We start from the raw sequence: 19,218 nt of genomic DNA, 5'->3' as shown, positions 1-19,218 counted from the left end.
TAGCTGAAGTTACATACATTGTTCTAGCTCAACATACTCATATTAATAAAATATTTATGCAAAAATAAAAATGCAAATACAATCTTGTATCAAAGTAACTAACAAACATACTAAACATATTGATACTTAAAAGATACGTCACATCTACCTTCTGATCGTTCTTTATTTTACGTCGATTGTTTACAACGTTAGTAATGACATTTTTGCAACAATCATCTCCTAAGCTCAAACGTAATTATAAACACTTATGCATTCATTGTACCTCTCCTCTTTTCGCATTATAAGGCGTGTAAATTGGGAGAAGTTTTTGAACCATCAGCAGGAATATATTGTTATAAAATAGAGAAAACATCAAGAATTCACGTTTTGTGCGTGTGCAGTTGAGCCTATGAATGGACACCAACTTACAGATCCATTTCAGTTCACCCTTACAATTAGCAGGAAATGGTAAGAGATTTTTTGTTATTTTAAAATGCTTCGGCTACCAAAGTGAGTAAATATATTAAAAGGTATTTTTTCATAGCGTAGTGGGTTCATTGCCTTTTATGAGTTGGCGAACTTGAATGCCCCACTTTGTTAGCTATGATTCATTTACAAACGCATATTCGAATGAGACAACAAAACCTCTTTGCGTATCACCACTGAAACATCAACTGCAAGGTAACAAGCACTTTGCATGGAGATTGAGAAACAAAGCTTGCGGGAAACTGGGCTAGTTTCACTATTCCGTCAACCATGTACGACTGCCTTTAAAGTTCTCCAATATTATCAATTAACAAAAAATGTTCTATTTAATTTTAATCTCTAATCCAAGTACTTTTTAAAATGAAGCTGGATTTACCACTTTCAAGAAGCCATACAATATTCTATTTCTCAAGTCGTGGCATCAAGGGAATAATCAATCACAACTTTGAGAAAATTCAATCGAACAAGTGCCATAACAATTTGAATCCACAAATTATGATTCACCTGGATTTCTCACTGCTGTCGACACAAAACAAAGACTCTCACTTAACATTTTCCGAAACATACCATTAACCAGTCTTCAAAAGAGAATAAACGAAAGTACTCACCCTAAAGCAATTAATGCCAGAAAAATTTCTCAGCTTTGCGTCCGATTCTAAACAAGTCATTTTGAAAACACTTAATTCCGTGAGCTTTCTCAAACATAGTGGACACATCGTGGTGGGCAGGCCATCTCCCACAGCAACCTAAGATAGCAATCAACACGTTATACATTGAAGAAGTGCGAAATGATGCTCGTCACATGGAATAACTCAAGCAATATGACAAAGAAAAATAAATAAGTTGTAGGTATCGAACCACTTACTTCTAACCCGAGTAAACCATTTATAGCATCCTTCACAGTCATTCTGCAAGCTACGTTGGAAGTGAATATGTTGTAAAAATAATCATTATTCTTCATGCATAGTCTGCACAAGGTATCATCAGAATTCCTTTCTGATGAAGTAGTGAAAATCCCTGCGGTACGATTCATGTTTCAACTTCAATCACTCATTCAATCTTAAAATATGTTAAATCGTCGATGAAATTATCAACACACGACAGAATGAGATCTTCAGGTTCGTCACGGGAAATGCATACAATTCTATGATATAACCTATACTTAGAATGCTCACGGTGAAAGACAAGTTTAAATTTTTAAATTTAAATAACTCTTAAGCACGTCAACGGAAAAATACACCACAGCAAAATTGATAATACGGTTGACCTTGCAGTTCTCTGTAACAACGATTATATTAGATCGTGCAAGCAAAGATTTATTTCCTTCACCGGAGTTTTAGTTTACATTTTGGTCGCTAGAGGCTCACATACATAGCAGGCCTATAATCAACGCACGTTCAGAAAATTCAACGGCAGTAGCATGGAAGAAGGAGGAGATTTTTCATTTAAAGGCCTGTTTACGCGATACATTAACACGTACGAGTTAATTTACGTTTGCGTGAATGATTTTTTTTGGACTGGATCGGAACATGGACGAATGCATAACCTATACTTAGAATGCTCACGGTGAAAGACAAGTTTAAATTTTTAAATTTAAATAACTCTTAAGCACCTCAACGAAAAAATACACAGCAAAATTGATATTATTGTTGACCTTCTACTTCACTGTAATAATCAATGTTAATATAAGATCATGCAATAAAGATAGGTTTGCTTTCGCTGAGTGTTAGTTTTCATTTCTACCGCTAGAGACAGATATACATAGAAGGCCTTTAATCAAGGCGCGTTCCGGCAGAAGTGTAAGTTAAGCATATTAAGTATGAGCCTGAGTTTGCCAATAAATGGAATATGGTTTGTATTTTTATATTCTTGGTACTTAAAGTGTTATTCTCCCTTCTCTCTTTATAAAATATTCCACTCAAAAACATCACTTATAAAATTCAAATGAAAAAGTTGATTTCTAAGGCTTTCTTTCAAAGTTAATTTTGTGTCATTAACGTATTTTTCTGAAGAAATATCAATTGAAATGTAATGTATCACTTACAGAGATATTTTTTCACCTTATCTACTCTTTGCAGACTTGTTTCAATGTTGCTTTAGCCATACACCTCTAAAAATTCTACCATTGTATAGTCGTTTAATGTGTCTCATCAACACCGTGCAACCCTGTGCTTTGTCACGATAGCATTAATATTGCTTGCATAGTCTAAAGGCCTGTTTACACGGTGCATTAACACGTACGGGTTTATGTATAAATGTATGAACGCGAGAATGAACGCTAAAATACACCGTGTAACCACCCAACTTGTGCGAATGCATGCACAGAAAATAGAACCTGTTCTAATTAGGTTCATGCATTCGTCCATGTTCCGATCCAGTCCAAAAAAAATCATTCACGCAAACGTAAATTAACTCGTACGTGTTAATGTATCGCGTAAACAGGCCTTTAAATGAAAAATCTCCTCCTTCTTCCATGCTACTGCCGTTGAATTTTCTGAACGTGCGTTGATTATAGGCCTGCTATGTATGTGAGCCTCTAGCGACCAAAATGTAAACTAAAACTCCGGTGAAGGAAATAAATCTTTGCTTGCACGATCTAATATAATCGTTGTTACAGAGAACTGCAAGGTCAACCGTATTATCAATTTTGCTGTGGTGTATTTTTCCGTTGACGTGCTTAAGAGTTATTTAAATTTAAAAATTTAAACTTGTCTTTCACCGTGAGCATTCTAAGTATAGGTTATATCATAGAATTGTATGCATTTCCCGTGACGAACCTGAAGATCTCATTCTGTCGTGTGTTGATAATTTCATCGACGATTTAACATATTTTAAGATTGAATGAGTGATTGAAGTTGAAACATGAATCGTACCGCAGGGATTTTCACTACTTCATCAGAAAGGAATTCTGATGATACCTTGTGCAGACTATGCATGAAGAATAATGATTATTTTTACAACATATTCACTTCCAACGTAGCTTGCAGAATGACTGTGAAGGATGCTATAAATGGTTTACTCGGGTTAGAAGTAAGTGGTTCGATACCTACAACTTATTTATTTTTCTTTGTCATATTGCTTGAGTTATTCCATGTGAAGAGCATCATTTCGCACTTCTTCAATGTATAACGTGTTGATTGCTATCTTAGGTTGCTGTGGGAGATGGCCTGCCCACCACGATGTGTCCACTATGTTTGAGAAAGCTCACGGAATTAAGTGTTTTCAAAATGACTTGTTTAGAATCGGACGCAAAGCTGAGAAATTTTTCTGGCATTAATTGCTTTAGGGTGAGTACTTTCGTTTATTCTCTTTTGAAGACTGGTTAATGGTATGTTTCGGAAAATGTTAAGTGAGAGTCTTTGTTTTGTGTCGACAGCAGTGAGAAATCCAGGTGAATCATAATTTGTGGATTCAAATTGTTATGGCACTTGTTCGATTGGATTAACTCAAAATTGTGATTGATTATTCACTTGATGCCACAACTTGAGAAATAGAATGTCGTATGACGTCTTGAAGGTGGTAAATCCAACTTTATTTTAAAAAGTGCTTTCAGTAGAGATTAAAAATAAATAGATCATTATTTTTGTTAATTGATAATACTGGAGTACTTTCAAGGCCGTCGTACATGGTTGACGGAGTAGTGAAACTAGCCCAGTTTCCCGCAAGCTTTGTTTCTCAATCTCCATGCAAAGTGATTTTTACCTTGCAGTTGGTGTTTTTGGTGGTGATAAGTAAAGACGTTTTGCTGTCTGATTCAGCCGTGTGTTTGTAAAATAATTATGGCTATCAAAGTGGGGCATTCAAAGTCGTCAACTCATAAATGGCAATGCACCCACAACGCAATGAAACAATCCCTTTTAATAAATGTACTCATTTGGGTAACCGAAGCATGTTAAAACGAACGAAAAAATCTCCTACTGGTTCCTGCTAATCGTAATTGTGAACTTAAATTGAGCTGAAAGTTAGTGTCCAATCATAGGCTCAAATACACACACACACAAAATGTGCATTCTTGAGGTTTTATTTATTTATAATAAAACATACCTGCAGTCAGTTCAAAAACTTCTCTCAATTTTCACGGCTTGTTATACGAGAGGTGCAATGTATATATAAGTGTCCCAGTATTTGAAATAAAGTTTCAGCTGTGAACTTGATAGTTGCAAAAAATGTCATTACTAACGTTTTAAACTATATAAATAAAATTAAACACAATGAGAAAATGGACGTGATGTATCTTTTAAGTATGAATTTGTTTAGTTTGTTGGACAGTTATTTTGTTACAGGATAATGTTTACATTTTTATTTTAGCAAAATTGTATATTGATATGAGAACATTATATTTGCTAAAACAATCTATGTCACTTCAGCTATTACAAATAATTTCGTTTTGAGTAAAACTAAAGTTTCTTTGAATAATATATTAGTTAAAATTTCATTCTGCGTTTGAAATTTTGGTGTTTTAAAATCCCTACGTTTTTTTCTTTGAGTACCAACTAAGATGATCACTGAATCTGATATTCTGCATTTTTTGGGGTTGTTAAGGAAAAATTTTTTGTGTTAAATTTACACTAGGTATTTTGATAATTATGATAAATTTTGAGGTCTGTTTTTTTTAACTTCAATATTTTTTCAGATAAGTAATTTTGTTAGAAATTTACCTTTTCAGAAAAGTTTTATGTTAGTGATTCTCTGTACAGGGAATGGATTGGTGTTCCACTTTGTAAGTAAATTTTGTTTAATGAATTAGTTGTTTTAGAATTTTTTCCTAGATTCTCATTTGTCTTCTTCGCTATGCCGTACACTATTCAGTGCATTGGCTATTCAGGCATTGCTCTCTTGCCCGTTGAAATTTGTCCCATTTATCTCTAATTGCTGTCTCTTCTGTGATGTTTTGAGTCCCAGAACAATTTTTTCTCCTCTTTACCACTTTTCTTAAGTCTCCCATCAATAACAGGCTGATGATTTCATACCCTTCTGCCTAAGATAGTGGCCAAAATATGAGATATATATCTTCTCTCCCTGAGTTGGTATTTGAGTACAGGAGTACAATTCCAATAGAAATAAATCAAAAACATATTCCACATCAAAGATTCACATTATAAGACACTTCTGTTGAAAATATTTATTTTCTATCTGCCATTGCCCAAAGTATGTTGTCTATGTGAACTAATTATTCCAAGTTTTTTTTTTTCAATTTGGTTTCAGCAGCTATTTAGCTTTTGAGTTATGGATTAAGAGACACATCTCAATTTTTACACAATAGCTTAGATATCACATTGAAAATCCCATTTCATTATTATTAGGAGTATGCTTCATTTGTTGGCTTTCGAGTGGATGGATTCTTAATCACTGTTACTCTCTTCATAGAGTATCCAAGGAGAGGAGGCAGCTGATGACAAGTTGGGGACTCCTCCTGAGACAAATGGCTGCATTGGAGATGTGATTGAAGGCACCTCACATCTCACTTGCTCAGCCCAAAGGACTGAAATATACATTCCTGTGCTAGACTCCCAACAACTCGGATCTAATATGTTGGTAAGTTTTATTCTCATCCACAGTGATACCTGAGTTTAATGACCCTAAGTTGTTGACATTTACTCGGTTGTTTGACGTAAGTGGCTTTGTGCAGTGTAAATGGATGCATTTGTACAGAAAGTCACCTTCGCTTGTGGGAATAGGGAGACCAGGGGCGGAATTCTGTACATGGATACCGACGATCATCGGTGTCGGTAGCTATCGACGATGGTCGGTTGCACGGATAGAAATGCGATTCTCAAAACGATGCTACCGACAATCGTCGGTGCAACCGACAAATTCGTGACATAGTGCTTTTGTCAGTACGAAAGTGGCACCCGCAGGCGAGGCTAGGCGCCTCGACCAATCATATTTCTTCTTTCTTTGCATTAAACAAATGAGGCTCCGAAAACGCCATCTGTTATTCGGTAGCCCGCGAAGAAGTTTAAAAGAGTTGATCACTGCTTTGTGAGATATTTACGATTTTTAATTACTCTGCAAACACAATTTCTTACTCCCGTTGGTGCGATGTGGCTTGTATTTGGAGATTTTGCTGTATTTACCATCGGATTTTTTCTAGCCCAAGTAAAAAAGCCTTTATATTCAAGGATTCAACGGTCGTTGATAGAAGAATATCGGCAACATTTGATGCTCAATGTATCGGAATTTTCAAGTATAATTGTCTTGAAGAGGACTTTGTCTGCTACATAATTGTTCACCCACACTTATTATAATTGTATTCCTGGGATTAGCAGTGACGAAATTATTTTTATTAATATTGTAACAATGTAACCTTCATCTTCAGCCACGGCTTGTTTACATCGTTTGCCTCATTGTTCGTCGTAAGTCCGATACTTCCACAAGGGTAATTATTTAATTAGAAAACATTTTTGTCGCTTGAAATCACATTTTGGGCTATTTAAAATACATTCCTTGAGAAAAACACCGAGATTGCGCGGATGTCACGGAATGTATCATTGCGTCAAGTGTTGTGATTGTGAACTTGAGTGACATACTTGACGCTATCTATTTGGAAGTGTTAACGTTTGCATTTTGATACCATTTGTGTGTTATTTCAAACAACTTTGCGTTGATATGAGTTGGACTTAATATACTGGATCAGTGTTAATTTTTGCTTGAAGGTATGAAGGTTTTCTCGTGTTTAAATGAAATGTTTGTAGTTTTATGATGAATAATTCATGTTTCCTTGTTTCGTGCAATCATTCTTTTTATTTGCCCCTTTCTTCCGATGGAATACACGGTATGTACCTACTCTGTGCTCTTACAATAATAATAAAAACCTATATTAAAGTCCCAGACGGTGTTTGGTTAGTATGGTGAAGTAAATTCAGTAATTTGAACGGAAGTTTTGTGCACCGGTAACGACGTCAAAGAGTGAGAGGATTTAAGTGATGTCATTTGCATTCTTCTAAAATATGGTAGCAATATGCTTTTTCTATTTCGTCGTTGCTGTCCGATGCTCTCAAGGGTACTTACGAAGGTAGGAGAGTTTTTTTCACTATAAACCTCATTCTCAGATGCTCACATAGGGTATTGAAGTTAATATGAAAGTGAAGGAAATGTCCACGGATATACATATTTCATTGAAAGTGCATCAATACCGTATAGTAGCCCATTCAATTTTATTGAAAATGTAAATTAATTTCAGGTCCAAAATTTACGAATCAACAATAGATACCTATCATGTCTTGTTGTGAGTAATTTAAAAGCAAAGCAATACGTTACATACTTAAAATGATGGAATATGTATAATGTAAAATACCTTACGCTATTGGAACGCATAATATGTAATAACGTGTAACATTGGAAAAGTCAACTACTGCTCCCACTACATAAATTTTACGTTTCAAGTGTTTAATCAATCATTTTTATTATAAATATCATACAATTAGAGCGCTTCCACGGATCTAGCATCGTAGATTATGATTTCAAATTGTCAGCTTAGGCCGAAAAGTGTAAACAAAAGTCCGCCATATTGCTTAAAAAGTGTCGGTAGGTCCTACCGAGCATTTTGAAATCGTCGGTATGTACCGACGCACAGTGGTCCCAAATCGAAAAAAGCTGGCCAAAAGTCGTTTTTTCGAAAATTTTCAAGGAATTTTTGAACCTTATTTTCGGATTCTACAGGATATGGTCTACAAAATACACTACTAAGTTAGTATTTTTGTTCATCAAAGCGGCTGCAGTGATCCGTCAAACATGGAGCATTCACCGTAAAAATCACAGTTGCGTGAAATCGGTCGATTTTGAGGAAGTTCAGCGTCATGCAGGACAACCTTTACGCGATATATTTGGCCAAAAACATTTTTAACTACAAATATAAACATTATTACATAGTGGGACATAAATTTTATTCGGATTTTACAATGTTTACTATTTTATATATATTTTGTAACTTTTAGTGTTTCTTACCCGAATTTTCAAATAAAATGTACAATATCGTTTAGAGAGGCACGTGAATGCACGGTGTCTTTTGCACCAATACAAAGGGAAAAGTATATGCAACGCAGTAGTGAAGAAAATTTTTGCTACTAGTTGCTACTCCGACCTCAGCATTGATTTAACTATAATGATGCAATGCGCTGACGCGGGCGGCGGCCTGGCTGGCGCGTGGTAGGGCTCGAGGAAATCCAGTATTTATGGGTGTTATTCAACATTGTTAGATATTTTATTTCTACAAAAAGTATTTACCCTATGAATAAACATCTCTTGTCATACGTAGAACGTTTTATCATTAATAGTTTCCACTTGACCTTACCTTTTATTTACGCGAGCCCATGCTCTCATAAAAATTGCTTATGGACTCGAGCGGAAGGATATACGTATTTATGGAACGAAAATTCGCAGCTGTGCTTATAGTAATCCTCAAAAACATGAATGCATTCAAAACAAAAAATAATCCCTCAAATGCTATTCCACCCTTTCCTTCCGTTAGACGGGTTAGTTTTCGCCCTCACGCGGCACATTGTCCCTCTGTCGCCTCCTTAGCGGCCTCCTCAACCACATGCAGGGCAAACGACGGCCGAAAAGGCCTAGGCTATTGATTGCGCCCATCGGGAAAACACAACCACCGCTCTCTGTACACTTGTTATGAATTGCACTTTGGCCACCGGGGATGAACGGAGTAAGCCTTTTCACCTTTCACATGTGATATTTCCTAGAAAATGGAGATAATAGCATCGCAAACCTCACACTGTGGAACCCCCAAATTCTACTAGACAAATACTTCTAGACATCGCTTGCCCGAAATTTTCTCGCCAAAACTCAGTTTTACTCAGATTTTGCCAAACGAAAGACGTGAAAGTTAGTTTCCTCAAGCGTGAAGATCGAGTCTTGAAAAAGTCGAGTATCCTCGAACTTTTTAAAGAAGACTTGTGGGGTTGAAGAAGAGTGCCCATAGTGTTTTAGTTCGATAACTCTGAAAAATTTCACGCGTCTTGAGATGCATGAAAAATTTCTTGAAAGTGGAAAAGGGTCCGTATCGTTTAAAAACCAATACTTATTGGATTGCTGGAGCAACAAGTTAAAGTTAGATGAGGACGTTAATTCAAAAGTTATCCTAAAAAAATTGCGGAGAAGTGTTTTTTCTCTCAAATTATCTTCGCCGGTGGAAGGAAAGAAAAAGAAATGACAGGTTTTTTAGAAGAAAGTTCGCTGACTGCCTAAATGAGAAGTTGAAATTTCCTCCGCCTTTATTTAAACAATTTGAGAAGCCCAGTGAAAGGGCCTAGAGATGGAAAACGGAGGATCTTAGAGCTACTACATCGCCAGTAGAGCATCCATGAGTTATCGAAGCAAAGGTGATGAGTTCGTGGCGAAAATAACAAATGAGATGACAACAACCACTCTCTCAAGAGCGCGGCGAGTGTTAACAAAATGGAGAGCCAAGGATGTGAGGCAAAGTAAAATCTCCCACGAAGAAGCCCTTTCCATGATCGTTTCTGGTAATTTCACGAAACATCAGTACTTGCTCCTCCGACGGACATCTAAAGAAGCTGCCCTTCCTATTGTCCACTTGTCCGAGGAGGCAATGGAGGCGAGGAATAAGGACATAAGAAGATTCAGGGAGCACCATGCAAGGAAATTTTCCTGGATAGCAACGATTGAAGACCTGTTTAAAAGATTACTCCTAACTTCAGATGCAATGATATCAAGTATTTCTAAGGCTCAAAGAAGGAAATTACTTCAATTACCACTCGAGGTAAAGAGTTTATTAACCGTGGAAGAATTGAGTGGATGACGACTGTGATGAGGATTTGTCGGATAGTGATCATGAATGTATTTAAATATTTTTCGTAACAATGACTGAGAAAGATAAGCAGAAATGTTAACTTATTTTTTTTATAATTAAAAAAGCCCAAATTAATGGAAAATCTCATTTAATTTTCTGTACCAAATCATGTGCTCGTTAAATTGATGCCTCACTGCGTAAAGAGCTTGTTGCAAGCGTATCAATAAATTTGGCGTTTAACTTGAGTTATAGGAGTTATGAAATATTGTTTATAACATTTCAATGATTGTAATAATGCCTCCGTTGAAACTTGTAAAATACGGAACCCCATTTAAAATTGCTTCCAAATCCATTGGCACGTTACAAGGAGCTATAAAATTGTCTGCTTAATTAGAATTAGATATTATAATTTTTAAACAATTAATGCAGTACAATAATATTTATAATATACTTATAATAAAAATTTCCAATTAATATTAACTTATTTTTCGTATCAAATACGATCAAACATATAAGAAAGAAGAAAATGTTCTCTTGGTTCATTCAAAATAAGTTGTTCAAAATTTGTCCAAAAATAAACAATGCAGTCATTTTATATGCATTTATGTATGTTTTAAATAACTAATTCAGTTTTATGATATGCATAATTTTAATTTACTATCACCAGTATAATCTCAAATTCCAATGTTAAAAAAATAAATTGTTTAAACAAAATGTGAAATAGCAATAAAATTATTGCAAATACATAAAAAATAGTTATAAATTCAGAATAAGTGGGTCAAAAACAATAAGAATAGACCTTTAGGTCAAATATATACATAATAACAACGGCGTAATTAATTTTGGCCAGCTTTTTTCGATTTGGGACCACTGTGCGACGGTTTTACTGACAACTGTCGGTGGGATTAGGACAATCGTCGGTAAAACGTGTCACCTGAATCGCTAGTACCGAGACTTATCGGTAGGACCGGCTTACCGACACTGGCAATCGTCGGAACGGTGTACAGAATTCTGCCCCAGATACTATGAGGTGAAAAATGCAGGGCAGCTCCCTATTAAATAAGCAATTAGAGGAAAAGTAGGCCAATTGAAAAATAATGACAATTTTATAGTTTGTAACAATAAAATAAATTTGCTGTATGATTTTATATATTTTTCTGTGTATCTATTTTTCTTGAGTAATTTATGTATTTGTATAATCTAGCTAGCTATTAACACATTCAATGCGGATGCGATTTTCATGAAGGTCGTCAGAATCGGTCGATAAAATAAGAAAGAGAAAGAGGGAGTTTTCCACAACATACCTTCAGTTCAAACAAGGCTATTTACATAAGGCGTGCATGGTTTGAACAAGGGTTCCTTGCTGGAGGTCATACGCACAATCAAAACACTTGGGAATGGATATTAGTTACTTATGGAGGTGGAGAATGGCCTCCTGGCCCGACTGGCAGTGCACTTGTATTGACCAGCTCCATAAATTGACTTGGACGGGACTATGTCAATTGACATGTTCCACACTGAATGTTTTAAAAATGAGATAAGAAGAAAGTCAGCAACTTGAAAAATAATGGCAATTTCACTATTTGGAACAATATAAATTAATTAGACCTATGATTTTGTAATATTTTGTGGACTTATTTTTCTCAAGCAATGTTTTCATTTTTACAGCTAGCTAGATAGCTGGTAACAAATTAACTGTACACAAAATCATGATTTTCAATGAGGTGGAAAATGTCACATTCATAAAGAATCCAACCCAATACCAGACAAACATCCCAACTGTACCCAATGGCAGGAGTTGTATGAATAAAAAGCCTGTTGGCTCCGCCCGACATCTGGTGAGAAAGGGTTAAAATAAAAGTATGCATGGAGGAAAAGCAGGACACTAGAAACGTAATTGCAAATTCATAATTTAGAACTAAAGAAATTAATTAGCACAGTGGTTTTGTTTTTTGATTGTGGATCTAACTTTTTCAAGCAATTTTTAGCTTTTTAGACAGTGATAAGTTTTTAATTTTTACTGAGGCCATGTTCAAATCCACCATGAATGCTCCCTTGTGCTCTAACCAGCACTTTTTGATGGTCACATTTGGGAAGTGATGTCAGATGGTGCGATTCCAGTCAACTCCGGTCCTCCTCTGAAGAGCGCATAGTCAAAGAGCAAGAGGAAAGGTGAGGATTCACCTTTACTTGTTCAACACAGGTAGAAATTTCTGTTCATTATGTGAATACCGATAAGAAATGATTTGAGGCAGTGAATTGGTTATTTAAATTGTTCATGATGAATCGAGTGAATATCAAATCCAAATTAATCTAGAATAAATGTGAATCTCAGTGTGTGCAGCAACCAAAAAAGCAAAAGGAAAATTGGGATTTATGCAAGAATTTTAAGTGTCTAGAATTATGCATTAAATATCATGAAAATTTTATCCAGCCTGAAATTTAAAATTCATTTCAGGCGTAATTTTTCAAGTTCAATGGCCATTTTCTGGTGTAAAATGTGTTTGTCGTAATCATAAATGCAGTAGCTGAGTGGAATTTTTACAGCTGCATCGAAACGTGGAATGTCAGACCAGAGTACGGAATCGAAATTCCTTTAACTCTTGTTTCAAGTAAGATTCAAAAAATTCAAAGAATAGGACAGATGACATCAGCATATGAGCTTATATACTTATGAGGTTGAAGTAGCTTCTTGGCTTGCATAGAATAAATTTAAATGATTAAATTAAATTTGATGATGATGTGTGTGTTAACTGATTCATTCCTTGGCCTTATAAATTTCTTATCTATCACAGTAATCACGTAACATCAACCTGAAAACTTTCCCTTGAAAAATCACGAATGGTGGAAATTGTTCTGCTTTGGTTTGCTAGACACACTTAATCTTTCAACTTACTGCATTTAAATTTTTATGATGGTATCTTTTCACAGTAGTTAATACTTTTAATTTTAATGACATTTATTAAATTGTGTTTTGATTTAAAACCTCTTCAATTTGTCTGAACATTACCCTGTACGATATTTGCTGTCCAAATTGAAGAAATTTATTGTAAAGTGTAATGGTTAAAATTGGTGCCACTCCCCATTGCCTCTGCCGCATTTATACATTATCACTTCCACAATTCCATTTAGTGCAGTAAAATATTGCGATAATTAATGAACAACAGCAATGACATTCTCTTACCGCGAATATTCAGTAGTCAACTTTTATCAGTTTGAAAATCGCCACTCCACAGTGGTGGCACCACTTGCAATCCGAGCAGGAAAGAGCAAAAGAGTCCGCAAGAGTGTAAGAGCACAAGAGGGTAGGGTGCACCCGACGGATTGGAACACGGCCTGAGGCACTGTTTAGTTTGTTTCTCTTGGTGGTCCACGGGTTTGAAATAAGAGAAAGTACCCTTTCTGCAGTTGTATTTTCCCATGGTTGGCTTGAGAAATATTCAGAAATTTTGTTGAAAGTTCTGAGTGGCTATTAAAAGATTTATATATTTATAATCATGATTTTCAAAAAGGAGGACTTTTCCTATTCTTAAAAAATCTGGGAAGACTATCTATAAAGGATATCAGTCTGGACCAGCACCGAATGTATGGTCCCCCTATATGAAGGCATCATCAATACATTATTTCATTTCATTTATTTACAGGATAACCCATAAACGATATTCTTATGTGTAACATCACAGATGAAAGAACATAGAAAAAAGATAACACATTTAATCAAGCCATTACATAATAAATTAAAAAATCTATAAAGAATTGCTTATCAATGAACAAAATATTTAGGCAGATTCAACAATAAAAAATGTTAAGATATAAAAGTGTTCTCGTAGAAAAATGTTTTAAATGGAGATCATGTCTGAATTGACATGTCAGATCAATCTGAATGTCTGGTCACCCTATGTGTGACCATCAGTTGCACAACATGAGGCAAAAAGGCTGACTACCTTAATCTATAGACGTATATACCTAAATAGATTAAGGCCTTAATCTACTTAGGTATATACGTCTATCTGAGGTTTATTACACCACCATTCTTGTAGAAGAAATGTCACACATCCCATGGAGGAGTCCATTGATGGTTTGTGTCAATTCTCCTTTCTAGCGTATTGTCTTTGCTTCAGCATAGCTAAATATCAAGAATACTATATTTTTCTTCAATCAATCTGTCAGCTTGACCTTATCATAGGAAATAGCCAGAACCCTCATGGAGATTTGTAATAAGTAAGGGAATTACAATAAATGACCAAATTCATCTTATTCATTTCGTAAATGAATCTACAAAAGATAGATAGATAAAACATTAAAATAGCCTTCAATAGTAATGTAAAAATGAAGGAAGCTGGTTTCCTTTATGTTGAGTGAGTGTGTGTCTCTCAACCAAAGAAACTGTTGCAACGTCCCTTTAACTATCACAAAATGTATATGCGTTGTATGAGTGCTTGTGACTCTACCGAAGAAACCCTAGCAAAGCACCTTCATCCACTGCAAAGGCTTCCTCTGAGCTGAGTGCTTATGGTTTCCGGTATAGAGGCTCGGGTTGGTCACTACAATGGATTCTTCAATTCCACCAAACCAACAAAGTATTTGTTTTGACATGCTACTTGATCCTTACCTTACGGCCATAGGCGGCTATTTTCATGTTTCATGATTGAAGCTGTAGATCTCGCTTTACCTGTCTCAAGCACAATCTGACGTGTGTACGAAGGTGCAGGCAAAATTGTGTCGTGTGTAGGATGGAAATGCTAGAACACATGTGAGAATGTGTGCATGTGAGATGGCAAAATAGTCCCTATTCTAATTCCGTTCATGCATCCGTGCAGATACACGCCATTTTAGAAATAAATGCCATTCTAACCTGAGCAATTCCGTGCCTAGAGTAAAACGGCCTTATCAAAGATTTTATATGTTTGCAATCTTGCATCACTTGTATTTTTCCATCATTGTGCCATGCCAACTGCATTGATGCCCATAGATGTATACAGCCCAGAGAAAAATCAGTCTATGATCCAGAATATGGAAATTCAACTGCCTCGAATATTCTTCTATCCTGTCATAAAATTTCTGTAACATCACTTTTTTTGTTATATATCTATAGGTTTTGGTGAGAAATACCTGTAGTATATACAAATATTTGATGAAAATAATTTTTTCTTTCATGGAATGTCTTGATTTGCTCATAATAAGGAAAAAAATTACTAAAGTAATTGTTTAGAAATTGTTTAGTAACTGACTTAAGGTGACAATGAAATGGTAGACTTCTTGCAATTCTGTCTATCTTAAGATGGATTCACTGATAATGAGGATTTCACTTCACCCCATTGCAAATAATGAGAAAACACTAATCTCTCTACACCTTTTGTTGTGCTGTCGACATTTTTTTAACAAACAATAATGCACTACAAATGACAATATGAATTAAACTTCAGTGGGATGGAATCGTGTCTTCTCAATGTTATCATGTTGACTATTATGCTGTTTTCACTCTCCATTGGTAGCATCCAAGCCGCATTCTCATTACTTGAGTAGGAATGAAAGTTCAAGGCAGACGTCATCACTGCCTTGATTCCAACGTACATCTAGTGTCTCGATGATAGCATGGTAATTTTTAATGTGACTTGTATGTGATCAGACATTATTACTGTGTATATATTTACATGCCATAAATCAATGAAGGGTAGCTCTTCCCATGACCTCTCATAGGTGCCAAAAGTTAAAAATATTTAGATACTTTTTTATCATTTTAAGGTGTGGTAAACTTTTCTTCCTAGGCTCACTGATGTATAAATTTTCCAGGTAACTACATACATGTTATGGTTACGTGTGCCTAAGAAAAACCTTGCCAGCTACCTGCCCTGGAATTTGCTCTAAGTGGTCATTATTGATGCCTACCTTGTACTTACAACTTCCTTCATGGCAGTAGCTTTTGGTAAATCGAAGTTGCTATTTTTAGTAATTGCATTGCGATCATCACTTTTTGATGGCAATGATGACATATTGTGCTTGGGGAAACAAAGCTGTCCACGTTAATGAAGCAATAAACTTTAGAATGTCTTGTTAAAATCCAGATGTTGTCGCTTCAGGCGAAGTCTGTGATATGGCTGCACAAAATTTGCTACTCGGGCCAGTGGTGATAGAGAAACTCAAGTTTCATGGGAAAATGATCAATGAAGAGACATTTCATCTAAAATTTTAGATGGGGTAATAAAATCCATTTAATTCACACCATGTTAATGCTAATTATTGTGATCCTAAATACCTTATTGCACAATTCGGGAAAAAATAAAGGCTCTGCACTTATCACCCCTTTATCCAGAAAGACATATTGAGCCGTAATTTATTCATAGCTTAATAAAAATCGGAAATATCTGTCGAAATTCATGAAGAGCAAGAAATAAAGCCTATTGGCAAATGGAAGGAAATCCAGGTGGCAGCACTAAGTTAGGTGTCATGGCCGAATAGGGAGGGTCGCCCACTTTAGTACGTTTGTTTGTGTGGAACGATAACGTGCGAATACCCGAGTTTTATGTTCTTATTGAAAGCGTCATTGTTCTTATTGACAATTGCATCTGGAAGGGAATCCAGGTGACAGCACTAAATTAGGTGTCATGGCCGAATATGGAGGATCGGATGCATTAGTACGCTTGTTCGTGTGAAACGTTAGCCGGCCAGCACTATACCGTTTAGCCGAATATCAATGGCCATTATGATGAAAAACTTAGAAGGAAAAGTTCATGAGCAACAAAATGTGCGGTGTTTATGATTGCACCGACCAGTGTGAGACAAAAGCTATCTCTCTACATAGATTCCGCAACACCCCTAGTTTGGGAAAGAAGTGGGAGCACGTCATGAGAATGGGCAAGAGTGAGCTAGCATGCTAGTTTTATTTAAGAAAAAAACAAGAATGGGTCATAGAGAAACATATTAAGGCATGACACCTTCATTGTATCATTTAATGCCTACTTAAAAATTGTTCGCGTAAGTATGGAGGTGTCAGAGGATGAGATGCAGACGGAAAGAAGGTTGAACAAACTTGCAATAACTATCAATGAATTTTCAGATATCCAATAAGCCAGGAAAGTTAAGGTTGGGGAAATGATTCGAATCGCGACAACTGAGAATTATATGAATATTCCCGGCCGACTACCCACCAATTGCCGGGACTAAGTCTGCTTGAGACAAGTAATTTCTCCCAAAGTCGCACAAACTTTTCCAAGGCGATCCCCCCCACGATCGCCGGGACATCTTCCGCCCGGGGGCCCGTCAAAACCGGGTCGGCCCTTAAAACATCTGTCTCTTTCTCATTCAATAACTAGGCCCTGCTCTTCCGAATACGATGCGGTGCGAAACCCCGAAGTTTCTAAGGCCTGCGTGCTTCGTTGGGTTAAAGGATTTCTCGAGTCGCTTTGCCCAAATGGCCAAAATTCCGGGGCCGAGGCACGGAGACCCTCGCGCGACCCGTCTCGCCACTTCCCCATCGATCTTCGCTAGCCGGTGAGAGTCGAGTGACTCCACATAGCAGTCAAAACGCCAATGCAAGGGGAATTCCACTCACGACCACACCGACGTCGAATTCCCTTAAGAAGAATAGATTATTGAGGACGGATGGCTTATGTGAGTAGATGCCTATCATATTGTTTGATGATTTTAATAATGATATATCTCTTGTAATGATGGTGGATAAAATCGTCAAACAATACACACGAAAACGGAAAAAGAAGCACCAATTTTCTTCTGAAAAGCTTGTATCTCGTGTGACATGCCATTAATAACGCTTGTTTGTATGCTAAAGCCCATTGCAAGAACCAAATACTCCAACAGTGCTTCAACCATGACAGGTTACAGCATTCCACCTCATAGCCCTCAACGAGGGACCTCTTGATGTCTCTATTGAACTCCAAAACGTCAGATGTGGAGAAAATTACTTCATCCATTATTCACAACTGAGATTTACCATATACATCAGTATTCGTTTCACAAAATTGCTGAAAACACATCCGTTTCGCACACCGCTAGGCTGTTGCATTAGTAAACAAACCGGCCGATCCTCCATGTCTCATTTCTGAAATTGGCCACCAGATGCCAGCTACTTTGATTCCTGTTGCCAATAAATAGGGAATAACCTAATTTTTGGTCTATAACATAACTTAATTTGCTGCTTGTTTCATTCTAAAAACACTTTTAATAATTATGCATTTCATCATCCTATTTTTGTTGTACTTATGTTTACTGATTAGTTTTTAATGTCTGACTCACACTCAATATCACCTAGGGCCACAAAAAGCCAATTTACTGAAAAATAAAGCATCAAAGTAATTTTGGATGGTACTTAGCGTGCGATTCGCCAACGTCGGTCATTGTAGTTATCAATTTGAAGTTTAAGGTTTGAACTTGGCTAAATCAACGTAAAAATTAGGGTGTGTTTTTCTCCATTTCAATTTTTGGGAGATGTGCTGTATGATTTTGTATTGCTCAGTGTTTTAGTCATACCAGTGTCAATGAAGTGAACACATATAGACTGGTCTACACAGTGTTTATCTGCAGTTGATCTCTCTTGTCTGGAAATTTTCACTGCTTTTTAAGATCATGTTGCTTAAACTTCCATTGCATTCATGTAACCAGAATTTTTCAGAATGGTATTTATTACTGGAATTTCCGATGTGCTATTAATGTCATGACAATGACAATTAGCAGCCGTGTTTTTAGGGTGTAAGGCATGCAAGCCTTATGAGCTGTTTAGTTTAAAAAATGGCCATGTGTAGGCTTGATAAGGCACATGTAGGGTAAGATCAGTTTATGCTGAGGCTGATGATGTTCCAAGGGTCAGGTGGACCTGCAATGTCATTGAAACAAATTAATATGAACAAATGATGACAATGGCTCTATCTTTATTGACTGATGGAATTCAGGACTTCAAAGTCCTCTCCTACAATCAAGTTGAGGACACGCAAATATTCCAAGGCCTGGATGGGGAAGGCCACCCATTTGGA

General features: G+C 36.3%; 1 protein-coding gene across 1 annotated transcript in view; it reads left to right on the top strand.

Moving 5' to 3' along the window:
• Positions 1-3,462: 3,462 nt before the first annotated feature.
• The window catches only part of LOC124172007, a 360,175-nt gene continuing 344,419 nt past the window's right edge, over positions 3,463-19,218 (top strand). The window contains exons 1-3 of the mRNA XM_046551405.1: positions 3,463-3,495; positions 3,615-3,752; positions 5,833-6,000. Coding sequence (XP_046407361.1) covers positions 3,645-3,752; positions 5,833-6,000 — 276 coding nt within the window. The 5' untranslated portion in view covers positions 3,463-3,495; positions 3,615-3,644. The remainder of the gene's footprint in view (positions 3,496-3,614; positions 3,753-5,832; positions 6,001-19,218) is intronic.

This window comes from Ischnura elegans (assembly GCF_921293095.1).
Source record: "Ischnura elegans chromosome 13 unlocalized genomic scaffold, ioIscEleg1.1 SUPER_13_unloc_1, whole genome shotgun sequence".
Classification (NCBI taxonomy): Eukaryota; Metazoa; Arthropoda; class Insecta; order Odonata; family Coenagrionidae; genus Ischnura; species Ischnura elegans.
Note: the sequence above shows the minus strand (reverse complement) of the source record. Positions and strands in the feature narration are given on the sequence as shown.